The sequence below is a fragment of the Solea senegalensis genome, linkage group LG15, assembly GCF_019176455.1.
Source record: "Solea senegalensis isolate Sse05_10M linkage group LG15, IFAPA_SoseM_1, whole genome shotgun sequence".
In the NCBI taxonomy this organism is placed as follows: Eukaryota; Metazoa; Chordata; class Actinopteri; order Pleuronectiformes; family Soleidae; genus Solea; species Solea senegalensis.
The window spans coordinates 17,591,735-17,610,952 of NC_058035.1; the positions used below are offsets into that span (position 1 = coordinate 17,591,735).

Below are 19,218 nucleotides of genomic sequence, written 5' to 3' on the forward strand. Positions count from 1 at the left end.
AATTAAAGCAGCTTTTATTTTCACATGAATGAAACATTTTGTTATATTGTGGATTATGTCTGAAGTGAATGCTGTTCCTCTCAAAGCTCAATTAGATTTATTGAGCAAACACTACTGCTACAGGTCTAAGCTCTAATGCAATACTAATATCAGGCTGAGGATTAATGAGGCATTATACCTTATACCTTATAAAGGTTTGATTGTGAGCAAGATAATATTGATGGTGCTTACAACTGTAGCTCACAACCTAAACACTCACCAGTATAATAAAGAAGAGAGTAGAAGCTCAAAGCTTTCTTAATGTGTGAAACCCTTTACATGATTTTTTTCCACGGATCCATCTTTGAATCAACTCCAGCAACGATCCATGAATCCATGAATGGTAAATGGCCTGAACCTATTTAGAATGTGCCCTACTGTGTTGAAACATGGCATGTAGACTCGAGTAGCTGGGAATCAAACTGTAAACAATCCATTCCTTCCGTTATCTCTTTATCCGCACATTTAGCAACATGGGCTGCTGGTGCCAATGCCCTAAATGTTCCACGGATGAATCGACACCATGATACATTATTGTAAACACTTTTTTTAAAATGTTACTGATAAAATGATGCTGGTAGAAAACAGTCACTTTTTCATTATGAGTCGGTGATGTAATGTCGACTGTCTCCTTCTCCTCTTTTCTCTTGCCCATGGGTCACAGCCTTGTCTGTGATGCCCCACATTCTCACTCCCACCTTTCCATTTTTGCTCTCTGGAGATGAAAACATGCTCCTCTCTTCCATCTTCATGCTCCTTTCCATTCTCTCTTAGTGTTTGTCTTTTTCTCATGTGGTGCACCAGGACCATTGGCATGTGCATTAGCTTTCTTCTTCTCCTTCCTTTTCATCTTCTATCTCAACCATTATCTTTGTGTAATTTTGGTTGGATAATGATGCATAACCACCTTCTGCTGCATTTGTTTCCATTTTTAGTGTAATGTTTGTTCTTGGTGTTTTTTTTGGCATCCATGATATTGCATTACTTCTTCCCTTTTAAATTCCTTCAGCTTTACACATCTTCTTCCTCTGCTGCCTTTGAGAACCTTTACTGAACTGTAACCTGACTCGTGTTTTCTCTGGGCCGGACAAAACCATAATTACATCCTAAGTGCCTTTCCCTTCATCTCCAGTTTCTCCAAAGCACATGGAAAAAAGTAACATATTTCTTCCCTTTACGTGCATCTTATCTGTTTTTGCAAGCATCAAATTCTCCTTTATACAGATCAAACTCAGATCAGTCAGCAGTGGCTGACTGAAGTGAGGCAACACAGCGGGTGTTGCTGCTCGCAGCTTTTACCAAACACACAAGAAAACTGGTGGGCTGCACCTCCTGCAGTTTCCCAGGTGGTTAGAATCATTCACATCCTCAGCAGTGTCTTTACTCAGTTAAGGTTGAGGTGTGACTGGAGACGAGTCGACTCTTCGTGCAACAATGCAGCAAAAAACGTGTCTTTTTTTGCACCTTCCTGTTTCAGCGTACATTATTTTAATGTGGTCACTCTTTTGTGACAAAACATGACCATTTTCCATGGTGTGACATTCTTAACTAATAAATTCACCTAAAACCAGAGTAGAAAGAGGGGGAATAACTGCTCTTCTCTCTTTCTGCCTTGTCTGTCTCCGTTTGTCAGTTCATTCATTCCCCCAAGGAAGTATCTGTCAGTTGGTCTGAATCCAAGCGAGAGTCTTTTTTTTTTGATGTTGTGTGCCGTGTGCCCTGCATGGAAGCGAGTCATGAGGTGAGTCTATCAGACCAGGAACAGAGGGGAGTTTCCTTTGTGCAGCTTTCCTTTCTCTGCACGGCCGATGAAAACAGTGGAGATAGAAGGAAAGAATGAGCACAGGAAAAACAGAAAATAATGCTGCAGTTATGTTAAAGTGTTATATTTTACATGCAAAGGTGGAGCGTTGTTCCGAGAGAGATATGGAACCCAGCTGACTTGTAAAAGGCCTGCGAGATTGTTTCTAATGGAGAGTAACATCCAATCTACCGAACATTATGAGTTTAACATTATGAACTATTGATCCAAGCTCTTAATGTTTCTGTAAATACTTATACTCAGCCTTATAATAAATGGAACAGGTAAACTGCCAGTGCACCCCAAGCCAATTCTTCAACCATTTATCCTTTAAATTGCTCATTCTTGGGTCATGGAAGATCTGGAACTAATCCCATTTGACAAAGGGTGAGTGAGTCATTGATAATCATCCATTCACACTTATATTCACACCTCTGGGCAATGGTCTGCAATTAGTCTGGATTGTGGTAGGAAGGTGATGAACTGGGATAAAATGAACACACAGATTGAGAGTGAGAGAAGATACCAACTCCACACAGAAGGTATCACAGAATCAAGAACCCTTTTGTTGTGACAGTGCAAACCACTGCCCCACCGTGTTGGCCCATTAATTACCCTAAACTGAAAAGGCACGGATTCTGTGGTTTAGATGGAAAAAACCTGGTTGATGGACCGTTAAATGACCCCAAAACAAACTCACAGAACGGAGCTGGTGAGAAGAACAGTGAGGCTCAGCAAGAGAGTACAGTTCTGACTCACCTTCTCTTCGGTTCAGCTTAGCAAAACCTGGCCCATGGCTGCCAGACAATTGTGAGGAGCTCCTGAAGGATGAGGGCAGTAGATTTGACACCAGGGGACTGTGACACACCTCTGTCAACAACAGAAGAGGAAGAAAAGATTCAATTGTAAAACATACTCTCAGCCTGCACAGCCAGTTCTGTCATAATGAGAAACAAGCTTTTCATTATTATTATTATTTCAATGTTTAAAAATTCACTGATAAGGTTTTTCATTCATCATCCAGTGATGTTCCACCAGGGTAAGCTAAGCTAGCAGTGCTTAGTTAAAACAAACGTCTGTTACATATGTTAAACTATTACCAGAGGAGATTACACAATGTCCACAACTCAGTTTCTCAGTAATAAGATATGGCGTCGTTCCTCCGTATGCCGAGACAGATGGAGGAATAGCAACATTGTGCTAGAAATAAAAATGAACAAACATTTTCAGCAGCATCAGTTTGCTGCTGCTGTATACACACAAATGCTCCCTCAGTCAGGTCTGACAGAGATGAAGACAAAATGTACACACAGCAGTTTCAGCTAAATACAATATACAGTACATATAAAAAAAATTACACATAATGTAACATTATGAGTGACATCAAACAGCTCCTCAGCACTTTCACCAAGCGCCTTTCTGAACGCTTTCCCTTTGTGTGTGTGTGTGTGTGTGTGCGCGCTGTACTTTGTTATCAGTAACTACCGTGCACTGGGGCCCCTCGTTACCAAACTTTGTTCATCTCCTTTATGTACATGATAGACGCTGCAATGAAAACTGCATTGCTTGCGATTAAATAATGGTCGTTGGTTAAGTTTTAGTGACCCTCTCAATGTGTGACTTCACAACATGTGAGCTCGGCTCCTGTAGAAAGTGATCAAAAAGTGATTACGTCTATGTGATTTGTTTTTTGACTTAATTGCAAGCTTGGCACTATTGTCTTCTATTGCTGTATGTAGTCGGCCATCTCTGCATGTCACACCACAGTAGTTGCACTGTGTACTGTTGGTTGAAATACACTCCTTGATTTAGCACTTCACTTGTGGCATGTGACATCACAATTCGATTTTGTAACTGATTACATTTTAACTTTGTGTTAGTGATCAATACTTATCTTCCACTCATACATCAGTCTTCCCAAAACTATGTGCACTCATATTTGATTAAAAATGTGATACTAAATCTTCTTTTAATACACCCCACTGCAAAAGTAAATGACCCATTGGCTTCCATCGCTAAATCTGCCGTCAAACAGTGGATGTTTTGCTGGGAGCATCTCTAAGAGATAAGATATCGCTTGTTGAAATTAAATTAATGAAAGATCTTAAGCTGTCTTTACTTTGTTTTTGAGATTTAATCAGACTTGGCCTGGAGTGCTTTGACATTGGATTCCTGCCCAGTATGTTAGCTTTGACTTTGGTCTATCTTTCATGGGACATTGATTCCATCTTGCTTTTATTCATTGTTATGCATTATCTGAATAATGCTACATGTTAATGAGATAATGTGAGGATACAGACTTACTCTTGTGAGTCAAAACATAAAATAGATGTATTCATTTAGAAATGGTCTATGTGGAGAGAGCTGCACTCAGGACTGAGAACCAGGGAAAACAGGTTGGCCAAGGGTCGAACTGCAGGGGCTGAGGTTGGCTTAGGTGCCAAATTAATTTCAGTGACAGAGGTCACACTGACTGAGTTTGAAAAGCAGACGTCACCCGGAACACCAGACGACCAGAAGCTCAGCAGGAGTCACCAACTGAGCTGAAGTTGGCTGCGATGTAATCCTGGAGAAGAGGGGCACCAACTGAGGTGCAGAGGCTCAGGTCAGTTCGACCGGGCACATCGCCACTGACTGGGGTTCAACAACAGACACTGGATGTGACACTGACTGGAAATGGAAAACTGGTTATTTTCCAAGCCTTGGGCAGTAGGCTAGTAGGCTAAAAACTTGTGGACTGAGATGCAGACTAGAGGCTTGAAGGCCATGAATCAGCTAGCTGGGGAGCAGCCAGCAAGAGTCCATGGTGTTCAAGTGTTCAAACAACAGCTCAATAAAGTTTACAACTTAAACAGCCGTGACTTTGGCAGGATGAGATGCTGGTCTTGAGATACTGGTATTGAACAGTGACTGCGCTGGTTGCAGAAACAACAATCTTTGAAAAATTGAGGCTAATTGTCACCTCATTTAAAGTCAGTTAACATTTCCCTGAGGAATTCATTCATTCATTGATTGTCCATCGCTTTATCCTTCACATGAGGGTTACAGAGCTGCTGGTGCCAATCCCAGCTGACACAGGGCTAAAGGCGGGGTGAACCCTGGGCAGGTAGCAAGTCCATCACAGGGCCAACATGAACAACCATTCACTCACACACTTACACCTACGCGCCATTTAAAGTGTCCAAATAACCTTTACGATTTGAACATGTGGGATTAAACTGAAGAACCTGGAGAAACTCTCTGCCGGCTCAAGTCCCCAGCAGGTCAAAAGGGGCTGGGGTACCCAACCTCCATTGCTCCCCGGGCACTACTCAGTGTGGCAGCCCAGTGCTCCTAATTCTAGGATGGGTCAAATGCAGAGAAATAATTTCCCTAAGGAGATTAATAAAGTATAAGATTTAGCTGTGCCTAACTGTGTGGCATGTAGTGAGGAAATACTAATCTCAACTGATAGTTAAGATCTTCTTCAATAGCACATTACGTCCATTTTGTGTTCACTTGAAAGCTACAGTAGGTGCCTGGTTGTATAGGTGATGTTGATAAATCTTGAATTGCAAAACCTCAACATGGTTATATTTTTACAGGCGCCGGTGGCAGATGTGAAGAAATGTATGCAAAGTCAAAAAAAACAAAGTACAAAACATTACATGGGGGAAACAAAACTGCAAACTGGAGCTGAACCAAACACCAGAGAATACAACAAAGACTAGCAGAGACTAAAGGACAGGGATAGTTGAGCACAGGTGAAATGCATTAGGACAGGCCAGTCACAAAAGAGGGAAACCAGACTATAATAACTGAAAATAAGAAGAATGTGAAAATTCTAATCAAGAAAAAAACAAAAGTCCAAACTGAGTACTAATCTAATATTTTTCAGGACCATGGCTCACAGCAGTCATAGATGAACTGAGATTTTTTTTTTTAATGGAGCTGATGCAATCACAAAGGAAAACCTCAATTATGTTTTTGACCCAGAAATAATTTAACAACTCCTTTGAGCAGGACTTAATTCTGTACCAGTGGCTGACAAGTCACAGAGCTGGCTGTGAAAAACCAATTTAAAGAGGTGGAAGGGGATAAAGAAAATGCTGAGGACCTCCGAAATAAACAAACACAAGGAAAAATATCACTTGAGTTTGGGTCAATGACTAAAAAACTGCAGCTCATAAAATATCCTGACACATCAGCAGGACATCAAGGGAAAGTGAAGCAGTAGCTGGACTTCCTCTTGCCCAACAGTACTTTATATTTTTTCCTTTACCCTGGTCTTTGCTGAGCTCTTTCATGAGCCTCAATCCTCATTTTACTGATTTTCATGACCTTGTTTAATTCATTTAAATAAGTGCAGCAGCAGCTGTAGCTGTGATTTTTTTTTTTCTATCAGCCAGGTTTATGGTAAATTCAGTTTGACATTAGCAAACCAAATTTTTTTTTTCAAAGACAGCATTAAAAAAATGGCACAGGTTTCTTTGTGATTGATATTTTAGCATATTTATAATACATCTATGGAATATCTTTGTAATGCCACTTTTCTCTAATTTATACTATTCTATTATAGCATGTCACAAACTATATACTATATACTATACTATTGCAAACATATGTAAGTCTGAAAACTATTTTGGAGATAATCTGATGGGCCTGGATATGCAAACACAAATGTCACTAACATTTAGACGCTGGAGCTCGACAGCTGTTGGCTGAAACAAAGCTGCTGCAGAGCATTCGTGAAGATCTACGGGTTTAAGATCACTGAATTGTTTTCCTCACTCCAAATAGTATCCGGCACATTTGCAACGTGTATTCCAACATTTTTTTCACCATGAGCTTCACCTATAGCCACCGATCTCTCCATGAATAAGTGTTACTTTATGTGCTGGAATAACAGCGTCTCAAAAGAATGAATGATTAAATCAAGCTGATACTGCTTCGTCTCCATGAACAGAGAGGATTTGATATTATTTATTTGTCGAGTCCTTCAGCTGAAAACAGGCTCTGTCAAGCAAAACTATCAGACCTGACTGTGGAAGCATGCTGAAAGAAGCATTTTTCTATTATATTCTACTCAATTCTGTCGTACTCTTCTTTGTATATTCATTCATACTCTGAGCTGTTTACAGTCATCTCATCTCACTTTATTGGTGTAATGCTGTCGTTGCCTCCATTTGTGTTGACATCACATTTCTGTGTGCGACACTAAAAACATCTATACTCAGAATAAAAACATAGAGACTCATGTGGATCTGATATTGTCTTAATCTACACTGTGTGAGCTGGGTTATCAATCTTTTAATATATTGGATTTATTTCTTCTTAAAAGTGACTCACTAAAGCTTTAAGTCTGAACTGTCGTCATCAAAGAGCCGCAGTCTCATGTAATATATGCAGGTGTGACTAACTGCTTTGTATGAATATGAACAGTAATGAATTATTCTATATTCCCAGCTAGATTCCTCCATTGAAGTTTGAAAATATAGCGATTAGGAGAAAGACAGAGCATCAATAGTGCATGTACTGTACATATGCATTTGTGGTATTTAGATATCATTCAGCTTGACATTTAGAGTGAACAGCTTGACTCCCTCGCTCAGAGCTAGGTTGCCAGAGAATTTCCATAAACTGCACGCAGAAATGATAGCAATAAAAGCATGAGGATCTGTAATTAACATCAAGGAAGCTGTAGAAGCACTGCCATGGGTGGAAAAACAATAATTAAGTTGTGAACATTGCCTCCCACTCCTCAAGGTCTTTGTAATCCCATGGCAATATATGCAGTACATCCTGTGTTGTGTTGTGCTACACTGAATTCTTTACATTGTTTTAGAACACACCGAAGGACTTATTTGTAATTCATGTCATTTTCTCAAATGTGATTTATCAAACTCAACATTTCATCACATTTGTGTGTCTTTTGTGCTCTGACATGTCCGACTTGACCTGCTTATCCAACCAAGTGGAACATCACGGCTTTTAAACTCCGGTTCATCCAGGTAATGTTTATGCTTTTAGTTTATTCATGGCTCATGTTACTTACATTTGATTTGGTACTCGCGAGCCACAAGTAATTAATATTATGAAGTTATACTCGGTTGGCCTGTCTATAACTCTCTTCCCACTGATCACAGAACCCCAGAACACCTGCTAACATCTGGCTTCACTCCTGGAGGAAATTATTCTGCAGTAGAGACAGCTATTTAATTATCTACTAGTTATTAATGTTATTAACAGCTAAGCTGATGTAAGAGAGGACAGATTCTCCATTGGAGAGACTCAACTGAACCAGTGTGAAAAGAAATTAAAGTTTTTAAAATTAAGATTCAAAATAGTGGTGTGGAGCCATCCCTGTCATTTAAGAGGACAAAATAACAAGACAAAATGACATGTTGATTCAAAAAATGCACATGGTAAAATAAGCATAATTATAAATGTGACCAATAAGCTCAAAGATGCTAATGAGGATTGTGCTACTATGACTCAGATCCCAGAGAATCCAGAGGGGGCAAAAAAAGAGAGAAAGATCCATGATCGCGTCCTGTGGTTATGAGCCACCGACTGGATTTCAGCTTTGAGGAGAAACGCTTTGTCGTCTCCTCCCCTGGTGGTAGAGCCTGACCCCATGTATGGTGGAGAATTTTAACATGGCGAGCCTCTGCATGACATGCAGGAAACCGTAAGCAACGGGGGAAAGTAGAAGCCCGTCCTGTTGGACCTGTTTCTTGTGTTCACTGATGCATGTCCCACTCAGAGTCTACGCACTGCCTCACCCCCGCACAATTTAGGACAAGGACATTCAAAAAACCATCAGTAGCACCTTGGGAAGCACAAGCAGTGAATAGATTCGGCTCAAACCCCTTGGATTCAAGATTAAGTTTCAGGCAGCATGACATGAGCACTCTGTTCAACACTTACACCTTTCCTGTGCAATGAAGTTGAGACAATTTACTCACAAAATCATCCTATAGTGTGCAGATATAAATGTATATACTGTATATATATATATATATATATATATATATATATATATATATATATATATATATATGTATATAAATTTAGAGCCAATGCTGGTGCAGCTAAGGAAATGTGCACTGCTGTTAACTAAACTACATGAAAAAGAAAAATCAATAAAATTCTACCATTTCCAAATGGTCAATGAATTTGTGTTTATTCAGTGTTTGCCAGGTCTTACTTTCATCCTTTTCTGCACAGGCAGTAAACTGAAACCCCCCATGGCTGCAGAGCTGGAAAGGTTAAAGAATCTGGCTGATGAAGAGAAACTTTAATCACCCACCTGGCAGGAAAAACACAATCAGCATTGTGCCCTTGAACCACTCACTTTCTCACAACCTTTTGTGATGTTGCGGTAAATGGACAAAATGACTTAGACGTGTTTTACTGGACAGATATGCATTCCTTTAAAGACAAAACAATGACACTGTTTGTTGGGGTGACTTCAAAACAGCTGGCAGCAACTTGGTTTATTCCCTATCACGGCAGTTGGCTTGTTCTTCGTTTTGAACACATTTATAATAACAAAGACGGAAAAAGGTTTAAGGCTTTCTCATTAAGTCAAATTACGGAATACAACAGTTTCCAACCTTCAGCAATAAAGACAACATTTAAAAACTAAGCTCTTAAATTCAACAAAAGGTGCATTGGAAATAATCTCAAAAGCCACGAAAATAGCGAAAAGGCCTCTTCTTCCACATTGTCACCAACCTGTGGTAGAGTCCAGATTCCTTGTGTAAAACCCATTTTGTTGACTTATTTAGCTGCTGTGGCGCGGCAGAGTGTGAATTATTGATACACAGATGAATGCAAAAACAGACTGGGTGTGTGTGTGCGACATGTGACCTGTGACCATGTGTCACAGTCAAACTTCATTATGGTTTCCTTTCACAGCCTCCACCTAAAAACATAATCACCTGTTGAGAGGTTCAGTGCCGGTGATCAGCATCTCTACGTTCTTCTCTAATGATTTACAAAAATGCATCGATCAGTGATAGATCAGTGTGCAGCTACTGATCAGCACTCGTGGCACAAACACTTTTCAGAAGGGTGCTGCTGCAAGGGGGGGTCTAAATCATAACCCACTGTCTCTCATTCTGCATCAACAAATCTAATCTGACATCCAAACTCACTGAAAACAATGGTGCTGTATCTTCTTTATATGCACCAGCATGCAAATCAATGCAATCAACTGACCACCTTCGCATGTGCTGCTATTTCCTGTAAACCATGACCCGCCTCGTATCATAATTAGCGTATTATGCTATGATGTCATTTTCTGTCATTGTTTGTTTGTGTCGCGCTTGGTGTAAGCACATGCAAATGTGCAAAAAGCTTTGCTCATGCATATTTCACAACATTTGCTTCTGCCGAGCAACAACAACTTTACTGAGAGGTGATGACGCTGTAGCTGCCTCTTTATTTAGTTAGAGAGTCGGGGCCACACGGGTGGTGTGGTGGTGAGCGCTCTTGCCTTTGCAGCAAGAAGACCCGGGTTCAAGTTCAAGTTGGAACAAGGCCCTTTCTGCATGGAGTTTCATGTTCTCCCCGTGTGTGTGTGTGTGTGGGTGTTCTCTGGCTTCCTCCCACAGGGCAGATAACATGCAATATGGGGATTAAGTACATTGGTCACTCGAAATTGACCATAGATGTGAGTGTGAGAGTGAATGGTTGTTTCTCTCCATTTGTGTCGCTGTGATGGACTGGCGAACTGTCAAGGGTGTACCCTGCCTATCGCCCTAGGTCAGCTGAGATTGGCACAGCACCCCCGTGACCCTCTGATGGAGGATAAAGCGGTAGATGATGGATGGTTCCACTATGCTAATTAAATGTTTAAATTCAGGGTTTTCCATCACTGAATAAGGTCGAATATCGAATGCTGCAAACACACCTATAGCACTAGTTATTGCTTTAGTACGAGTTGACGGAGGAGTTGCCTGTGTTAACGGAGTTGTCTTCGTAGTCATGTTTACGTACTTGACGATGCATGTGGAAACGTCCTGTGCATAAAACAGCTCACACACCGTGGTTTTCTGGTCGGCAACTTAGTTGAACGTTGTTGACAAAACTCACGGGGGGGACCTAAAAATATGTGTCTCCCAAATCAGCAGTTGCCATGGTTACTGTTAGTTGGCAGCAGCTTCCGTTAAATCCTTGATTGCACCTTTGTTTCTGTGACATCGTTTTGATCGTGACACCCCTACTCAGGATGACCTTAGCCTCACTTCTGAGAGCTAATTACTGGAAATTGCAATGAACCAGTGCTTATCAATAGGTGAGATATTTCTCAGCTCTGATCTGTGGATGTGAAGTGATGAAATGTCAGGCACTGAAGGAAATGGAAGGCAATCTCTCCTCTTTCTCTTCTCTCTCTCATAGTCAATGCTTTGCTCGTCAGATCCCTCGTCTCTCTTGCTTGTTGGCCATTAGTTGACCTTTTTCCAAAGCTGTTCAATGTCAGCTACAGTCAATGACTTTTCTACTGCACTCACATTTACCAAGACATCGCTTTGGATCTAATTGTCCCTTGTAGCAGCTTGGGTTGAGAGCGTAAACAGCCGATGCATTGTTCAGAGAGGGAATATGTAATCAGACGTAATAAAGGTGTTTGTTTTAAAGGGGTATGGGAGGTTAAGTTAGCCAGAAACATAAGGTTGCTGATTGTTTTGAAGGAACAGTTATTCTCTTTATAACATTCATTTGTTTGTCTGCAGCTTAGCAATCATCATCAAGGATACTTATTTATCATATCCTTAGTCTATTTAGCATCATCATCATCATCATCGTCCCCATAATCATCATCGCTATCAGTGGCATCATCTTTGTCACCATCGTTTACATCATTATCAGTTCCTGATCTCATTCACTATACTTCTACTTCTTATTCTTAATCTTTATCACCATTCTCCTGTTCCTCCATCTACTTATACATCATCATCCTCTTCTTCCTCATCCTCTCAATCACACTCCATTGGGACAAGAATGACTTCATTTTAGTGTCACTTTTGACATCCGTAGTTTCACTCGTCTTCTTCATCAGGTGATCTGAGGCTCAAGAATAGCTCCGCGGTGAGTGTCAAGAGACCCGACTTGAGCAGAGAGTGATTTTTAAAATAATAAAAGTTATTTAAAGGTAATGACAGGCCCCTGTGATGAATGTGTGTGTGTGTTTAGTGAGCCAAAGCTTCAGTGGGGTCGGCCCTGAGCAAATATCAATGCATCACAAACTCAGATGGATGGACTGCAGGCCTCTGTCAGTTTTATCACTTAGCTACTTGTCCCTGTGTTAATAAATCTAAACTCCTGATGGACGGCTCCAGGTTTGCAGTGATGGCTGTTCCTGGTGTAACACAGCCTGGACTTCATCAGGTTGGTATTATGGCTGACCTCTTCTGAACACATATTATAAGAGGAGATTTCTCTCCTCAGCTTCCTCTCCTTCATTGCCAGAATGAGTCATGTTTGCATTTATGATCTCTATACTATAGCTGAAGTCCTAAAGAAGACACACATCAAAATAAAGTTGCCAGAATCCTGCACGGGATGATTGACATTAAAGATTCAAGTCGAGTACAGCAAGTTTAAACTAATCCATCCCAAAGCGTCGCGATGATGGAGATTGATTTCTCCTCTGAGATTTCCCCCTTCACACTGATGTATGAATGTCGGCAAACATCATTTTCAGAGGAGATAAAAACAAAACAAGCCTAGATTTGTATGCTGACATCAGAGGGAAGCAGATGAAAATGATCTCAATAATTGGCACACACTTATGTGCACTTTTATAATCCATTAATAATCACACCGTCGATACTCCTCACACCTCACTATCTCCTCCGTCTGATACAAACTGGTTTCTGCAGCCTTGAGCCTGCAGGTTAACAATAAAAATGATGCTGTGAAAGCAACTCATGGATTTAGACATTCACACTGTAGGCACATACAGATATTTGACCAGGCCACACAATTATGTCATCTCATTAAGTTAATTATAGAGTGATAAATGCTTATCTGTGAAAGGTTACATCTGATTTAAGGATGACAGTGATGACACAGGACCAGAAGCAGCAAGTCTTGTGGTCTCTTATGGGTCTTGGGCTGTCTGCAATTAATTGTTTGCATATGTGGTGACACAGGGAGAAAGGAGGGTAATACTAACATGAAGGGACACTAAGTGTCATTCAAATTTGACATCACTTTTCAGCTTTAAGATACTAATCTTTTCCTCTATTTGTTGTGCTTTTGTTGCTCTAACATTTTAGAGTTATTATCATTTAGACTCTAGAGTCATGCTTGCACCTTCATGGGTCATATCTGATTTGTGCCACATGGGAGGACACAATGAGAATGGGGTCACCTGCACCATACAATGTAAATGCAGCCTTAGGCATGCAGAGTGAAGGAACCAGAGATCTGTCACCAACCATGTGGCTAGAGCATGACCTGCGCTATCTCCTGAGCAACATCTCTGTCTTTATAACGTTGTGTCACATAATAGTGTTGCATGTTAAGAAAAAAGTGTATTCTCATTAACCCCGAAGTAAAAATATGCCACTTAGTTTTGTGCTTCACCATCAAACACACCAGAGTCAACAGCTGAGCATCTATCATCGGCTGACAAGGCATTTACTTCTCAAAAGCTTTGGGACAAAAGCAGCTGAATTTGAACAACAACAACGATTTTCAGTTTAAATGCGGCATCTAGCGACAAATTTATTTTAACCTGACCACCTCTCTGCTGGTGACTGAGTGGTGAGTCATTCGTTATCGGAGCACAACATGTGCACATGCAAGAAACTTACTGCATTTATAGGCTTCACACACACACACACACACACACACGAGATTTATGCTGCTTAGCATTCCGTCGCTCACCTCCTATCACACACACACACTTGTTTCTTATCTCAAGGTGCACACACTCACACTCACAGGACATGTACACACAAAGGTTTGGAGGGCGGCAGTTCTATTTGTCATTAGGCTGCGATTAGAGCAGACACTCAACGGACTCCAAATCAGCCCAGAGCAAAGATAGGAATTCCACAGGGGAACTAGCAGGTCTGAAAGAGACTGAGAGAAAAGTTGTGTGTGTGTGTGTGTGTGTGTGTGTTATCTGACTGATGAAGCATCCACTCTCTATGATAGCAATGATGAGTGCTTGTTGCTGGTGTGTTCACTAGATTCACACAATCTAGGAGAGAGAACTCCAATGCCGAAAACTGTAGTGCTTTGAGGAACAAATGCAAACAGCAGGTATGTGTGTTAAAAAGTTAGTCTGTGATAGAAGAAAGTAAGTTTTAGAGGACACCTAAAAGGCATTTTTAATGTCTGACACCACTGCCCTGGTAGCTTTAAAAAAAAAACATGTGGCTGCATCAACCTAATTGCTCCATTGAGACATGAACCACATCAGCACCATCTCCTGCCTTCACCTGCTCCATTCAGGCGCAATTCTGGGACCAAAAAATGCTGCCTATAGTGTCAGAGTCTCAGGTCATGGGTCCTCTGTTAGGATTCCCCAAAACACCAAAGAGTAGCTCAAACGACACTGGAGTATTCTGAAATGAGTCTTAATCATAATCCTGTCGCTGGTCTGTGGAAAGATCTGAAAAACCTGAGACAGCTAGAGAACTTGAGGTGATGTGTGACGTCGCCACGCGTCCGACACAAGAATCAAGCCGAACAATGAGCCGAAAAAAGACTTAACAGTCCTAAAAACATGGGTTCATCTCAAACAGTTACCAGGGAAATGTCTAAAATCTCAATATTTAACAGTCTGGTGTGTTTAGCGACAGCACTGCTGATCGCGAGCTGCATCACAAACCCTGCCGCTGTATTTCAGTCCAGTGACTGAATGGACAGATGGAGTGTGTGCTCCAGTCATGGAGGAAGTACTGAACAAATAGTTTTAATTAACTGACTCTAATGATTTAGTTAGACTGAAAACAACTGCTTTGCAAGTCACTAGTCACTCATTTCTGTGTCGTGTGCAAAACAAAGTCACGGCAGTTCCACGCAGCCATGCAGTGATGACTCCGCCCATGTTGAGTAGGTACTATTTTGTAGTGGAAAACCAACCTAAACCGTGCCGTGCCATGCTGTGGCAAGGCTGGGACCATAGGTGGAAAAGGGGCTTTGGAGAGGTCACTAAAGGGACCATCTTTTATGTCTATGCCATTTCCATTTTTATTATTTGAAATATTTCATTGAATCACAAAATCTAAAGCAAAGTCTGATTAGTATTAAACATGGAATGAACAATGATTGGAGGCGAATAAAAGAAATGAGCACCATGCTGTGTTGAGGAAAACCTAATGATTAAGCCCATAAACTCTGAAGGGAAATGATTACTGATGGTATATCAAGTGACAACAAGGCAATCACAGATGGCAGACTTCACCCCATCACATAACAAGTCTACACATACACACATACAGACAGAGCCGCCAACAACAATACTTCACTCCCACTCTGTGGGGTGAAGTAATTAGGCTCTTTTTCTGCATTTTTCTCGCATTAAAGAAAACTTTTTTACAATCGGTGAAGTCGTCCCGCTGGCTTGTTGAGAAGCCATACGGATCTAAAGCACTCCAACACACAGGCTTCCCTTTGTGGACCCGCTGACTACATCCATTTTTTATAAGCGTGCCCAACAAGCTGCTGGATCATATGAATATGGATTAAAGAACGGAGCTGCAGTATCATTATTGTATTATAAGGTGAGCGTTCCCTGACAAAGACGACTGATGCTTCCGTAAATCACGTGTAAATTGATGAAAATCTAATAAACACAAGCATCTGCCTTTTTCCTCTCGTGAAATTCATCATGGAGAAACATTGGTGGTCATGACAGACCTGTCAGCTATTACAAAACGGTCCCTGCAGCCACTCCAGCCACGCTTCCTCTAATCAGGTACACTGCTGCCTCAGTGCTGAGCAGGGCAGTTAGAACCAGCAGGAGAAACACAAACATCTGCCCTTATGCAACGTTTTTATGTCCTTTGCTCCTTTTGATTAATATCCAGAGTCAGCTTTTATACCTGTGCCACTGGCTCAGCACTAAAACAAAGTCCAGATAAGAGAACTCTAAGGTTTGTGAGGTCATTAAGTGGATGATGTACTGTATGTTTGCTTTCTAAGTGGCCAAAAAGGGTTTGATGCAGTACTTATTGATTTTAGAGAGACAACAGCATTTTCTTCTCTTTAGGTTGTACAGTTTCCGACTCTGCTGAGTCCTATCATTTCCTTCAGGGTCATAAAAATCTTTATCTGCCTTATTCTGCTATTTCAGAGCTTATGCTCTCGCTCTCTCATAGCTGCTGTCCGTCAAGGGAAATATAAACCTGATGCTGAATATGCTATCCGTCCCTTTTTTGCTCAAACAAAATCCCTCATTTCCTTAAATGTTAAGTAAATCTTATTTGTCCACAGATTAATTACGTTGTGTTATTAAGGTTTCTTACATTGATAAGACACACAAATGTGTGTTTCTATGTAAAATAATCCCACTGTTGAGTTTCCAACACTATGAATTTTTTACATTACATCACTTCAGATGTGGATTCTGCATGTACATTTACAAAGATTTAAAACTACATAGAAAGTATACTCGAGCTTATAATACACAGAAAAGACTGGGAATTCAAACTCAAGTCAAAAAAGAGAAAGTAATAACATTTAAATGGTGGAAAATTACAATTTTGGTGTTTCAAGCTGCACGTTTTGTCTCTATATTAAAATATTATTAAATAATGACATAATTACATGAATAAACTTGTAATAAAAAGGATTGCTGTGCACAACAGATGTCTGTAGTCGGCTCCAATGAGCAGGTGCGACTCAATCTAGCACAATGACAACTGTTTAGAAAGTGTTTAAAAGTATTTATAAGTCTGCACAGGCTCCCACTGTACAATGCTTGAACAAAAATCACTGTAAAGATCATTTTAGATGTGCGTACTCACCTCCTCCTGTTACCCCGCATGAGCTGAAAAGTATCAGGGCGACCTGTGTAATAATTCCTGGGAGTTTTTTACTCCAGACATCCATGATGAAGTTGGAGCTGCTGCTGAAAAGGAGGGAGACTGTCTGCTTCTCTTCTCCTCTCCTCTCCTCTTCTCTCCTCCTTTTCCCCCCCGAATTCTCCACCTCCTCTTCCTCTGCACTCACACACTTCCCAGATCCCAAGTGAATTTTTCACTTCAGGCTCCGCAGCGCTCGGCAGCATCCGCCTGGCTTCACAGTGATGACAGCAGATGCAAGAGGCTGCTCTCTGTTTGGCTGCTCTCTGCAGAGTGAGTGGATAGAAGAGGAAGAGAGCAAGGGAGAGGTAGAGGTTGGGGGAAGGAGGAGGGTGGCTTTCACTAGTGTCTCTACTCCAGGGAAAGGTACTTTAGTCATTAAAAGCACTTGATCCTTCAGCAGGAAAGCCACTGCAGGCAGCAATATTCTGTGCCGACATTGTTTGAGAAAGAGTCATCTCAGGTCCCGTTAGACTCCAGGCTGCTCCTCACCGTCTGTCTGTCACCATGTAATCCAGCAGCAGGTCAGGCCACGGAGAGGAATCCTGCAGCACACATATAGCATAGCAAATCAATCGAATGCAGCCCATTGTGAGAGGAAAAAAGGGGAAATAAAGTGATTATTCAAAATCTAATACAGTGTATTCTCTGCTCTGCTGCTGGATCTCATTTTATAGATTATTGTACAGACTCGGAACAAAAAGATAATCAGATTTCTCGCCCGTCGGAACTCTTTTAACACTGGCTTGTTTCTCTTTTTCCCACCAAGATTAAAATCTTCTTTGAGGAACAATTCTGACAGTATAAAACACTGTAGTGGCAGTGAATGCAGATGTAGACCACATAAAGATTATTATAAAAAAAACATCCAACTAAACTGGAAACAAACTTGTTTTGGATGTAATTACTAAGTGATTTAATTATTCAGTGCTCCAAGTGTAAAGGTCTAAGTGTCATCCTTCATGGCAGAGCTGATAGCACATCACACTTGTCTCAGGTATTGTGTCATGCATTTGTGCAGCCATGCTCCTGTGCAATGATCCTTCCTATTAAAATGAGGTGTTGCTTTCATGGTATAGATGGGAACACTGTGGAGTCCAGTACGATTCATCCTCCACCCACACTGAAGTCTCTTTCACAGCAGTGGAGCGAACACTTTCTTAAGAGAAAAGTGGATCATTTGTCTTTATACCACGAGAAAGAGAAAACGCAGAGCACTGCGAGTCCTTAAGATTAAAAATATCACCTTTCTACCGTTTCAGTTTTATGACTATATTGTCTGCTCCCACAATGTGGTCTCTTATTATATCATTTTAACATAATGAAGCTGACTTTTAACTTTGATTTTCTTTGTACACATCACTTCACTTGTCTATCCCCAATTAGCTTTAACTTTGTAAATCATTATTATTTATATTTTGTTTAGGTTTTTCTTTTTATTTGAGGTTGCAGAAGTATTCTTTATTGTTAAGGATAAAGTGTCCATGAAGTAGTAAATGTCGACGTACAGGATGAGTGTGTGTGAATCATTTGAACAGTGTGACAGAGTTATTATGGACAGTCATTTCTTTGTCCGAGTAGGTTTTTGGTGGTTTTATTTTACAGTCTGAGTGAAACACTGCGTAAATGTGTCAGTATTGTTCACGACAGAAGAATAAGCTGCAGGCTTTTATGAGTATTATCACAGCGACTACTACAATCCCTGGATCATGTTGGGCTCCTTGTTTAATCTGACGAATGATGTTAGATACACAGTGATGCAAGCGAGGCTTTTCAGTGGCAGATATGCAGGCGGCATGTGAATGAGGGAGAGGGGGAGAGTGAGAGGGAGAGAGAGAGAGAGCAGCTGACAACAGCTCCAGCTAAACCTCCACAGAGACGACTACTGCCACTGACATGCAGGGGATTTTTGTTTAAAATAAAAATGAGAGTGAGAGATGAACCTGTGGAAAGAAAAAAAACACAGACAAACCTATTGTTTCTTTCTTCCCGTGATTGTTTGCGCTTCTGTAGATTAAAGCCCGGGCTCTCAGTGAATATTTGCAGGGACAACATTTACTCAGCAAATACATTCCTGTGTCTACTCATTAAAAACTGATGTGTAACTGAGACCATCCAGTTCACTCACTTCAGATCACATAACATTCTGCCTTTGTCTATTACATTTTCTTTTACGACAACATTCCAGCCTGGTGGTCGCCACTGCTGAGTCAGCTATTTCAGATTTAAACTGAGATTGAGATTGAATATCATATCATCCATCCATTCATCCATCTATCTTATACCGCTTTATCCTCCACGTGAGGGTCACGGGGGGGTGCTGTGTCAATCTCAGCTGACATAGGA

The 19,218-nt window shown here is 40.9% G+C and overlaps 1 protein-coding gene across 1 annotated transcript in view; it reads right to left on the minus strand.

Annotated features, from left to right (window-relative positions):
* LOC122781422 (contactin-associated protein-like 4) overlaps window positions 1-16,945 on the minus strand; it is a 62,425-nt gene extending 45,480 nt beyond the window's left edge. Inside the window, exons 1-2 of the mRNA XM_044045054.1 lie at window positions 16,816-16,945; window positions 2,600-2,710 (exon numbers count right to left, since the gene is read on the minus strand). Coding sequence (XP_043900989.1) covers window positions 2,600-2,710; window positions 16,816-16,900 — 196 coding nt within the window. The 5' untranslated portion in view covers window positions 16,901-16,945. The remainder of the gene's footprint in view (window positions 1-2,599; window positions 2,711-16,815) is intronic.
* Between the last annotated feature and the right edge of the window lie 2,273 nt (window positions 16,946-19,218).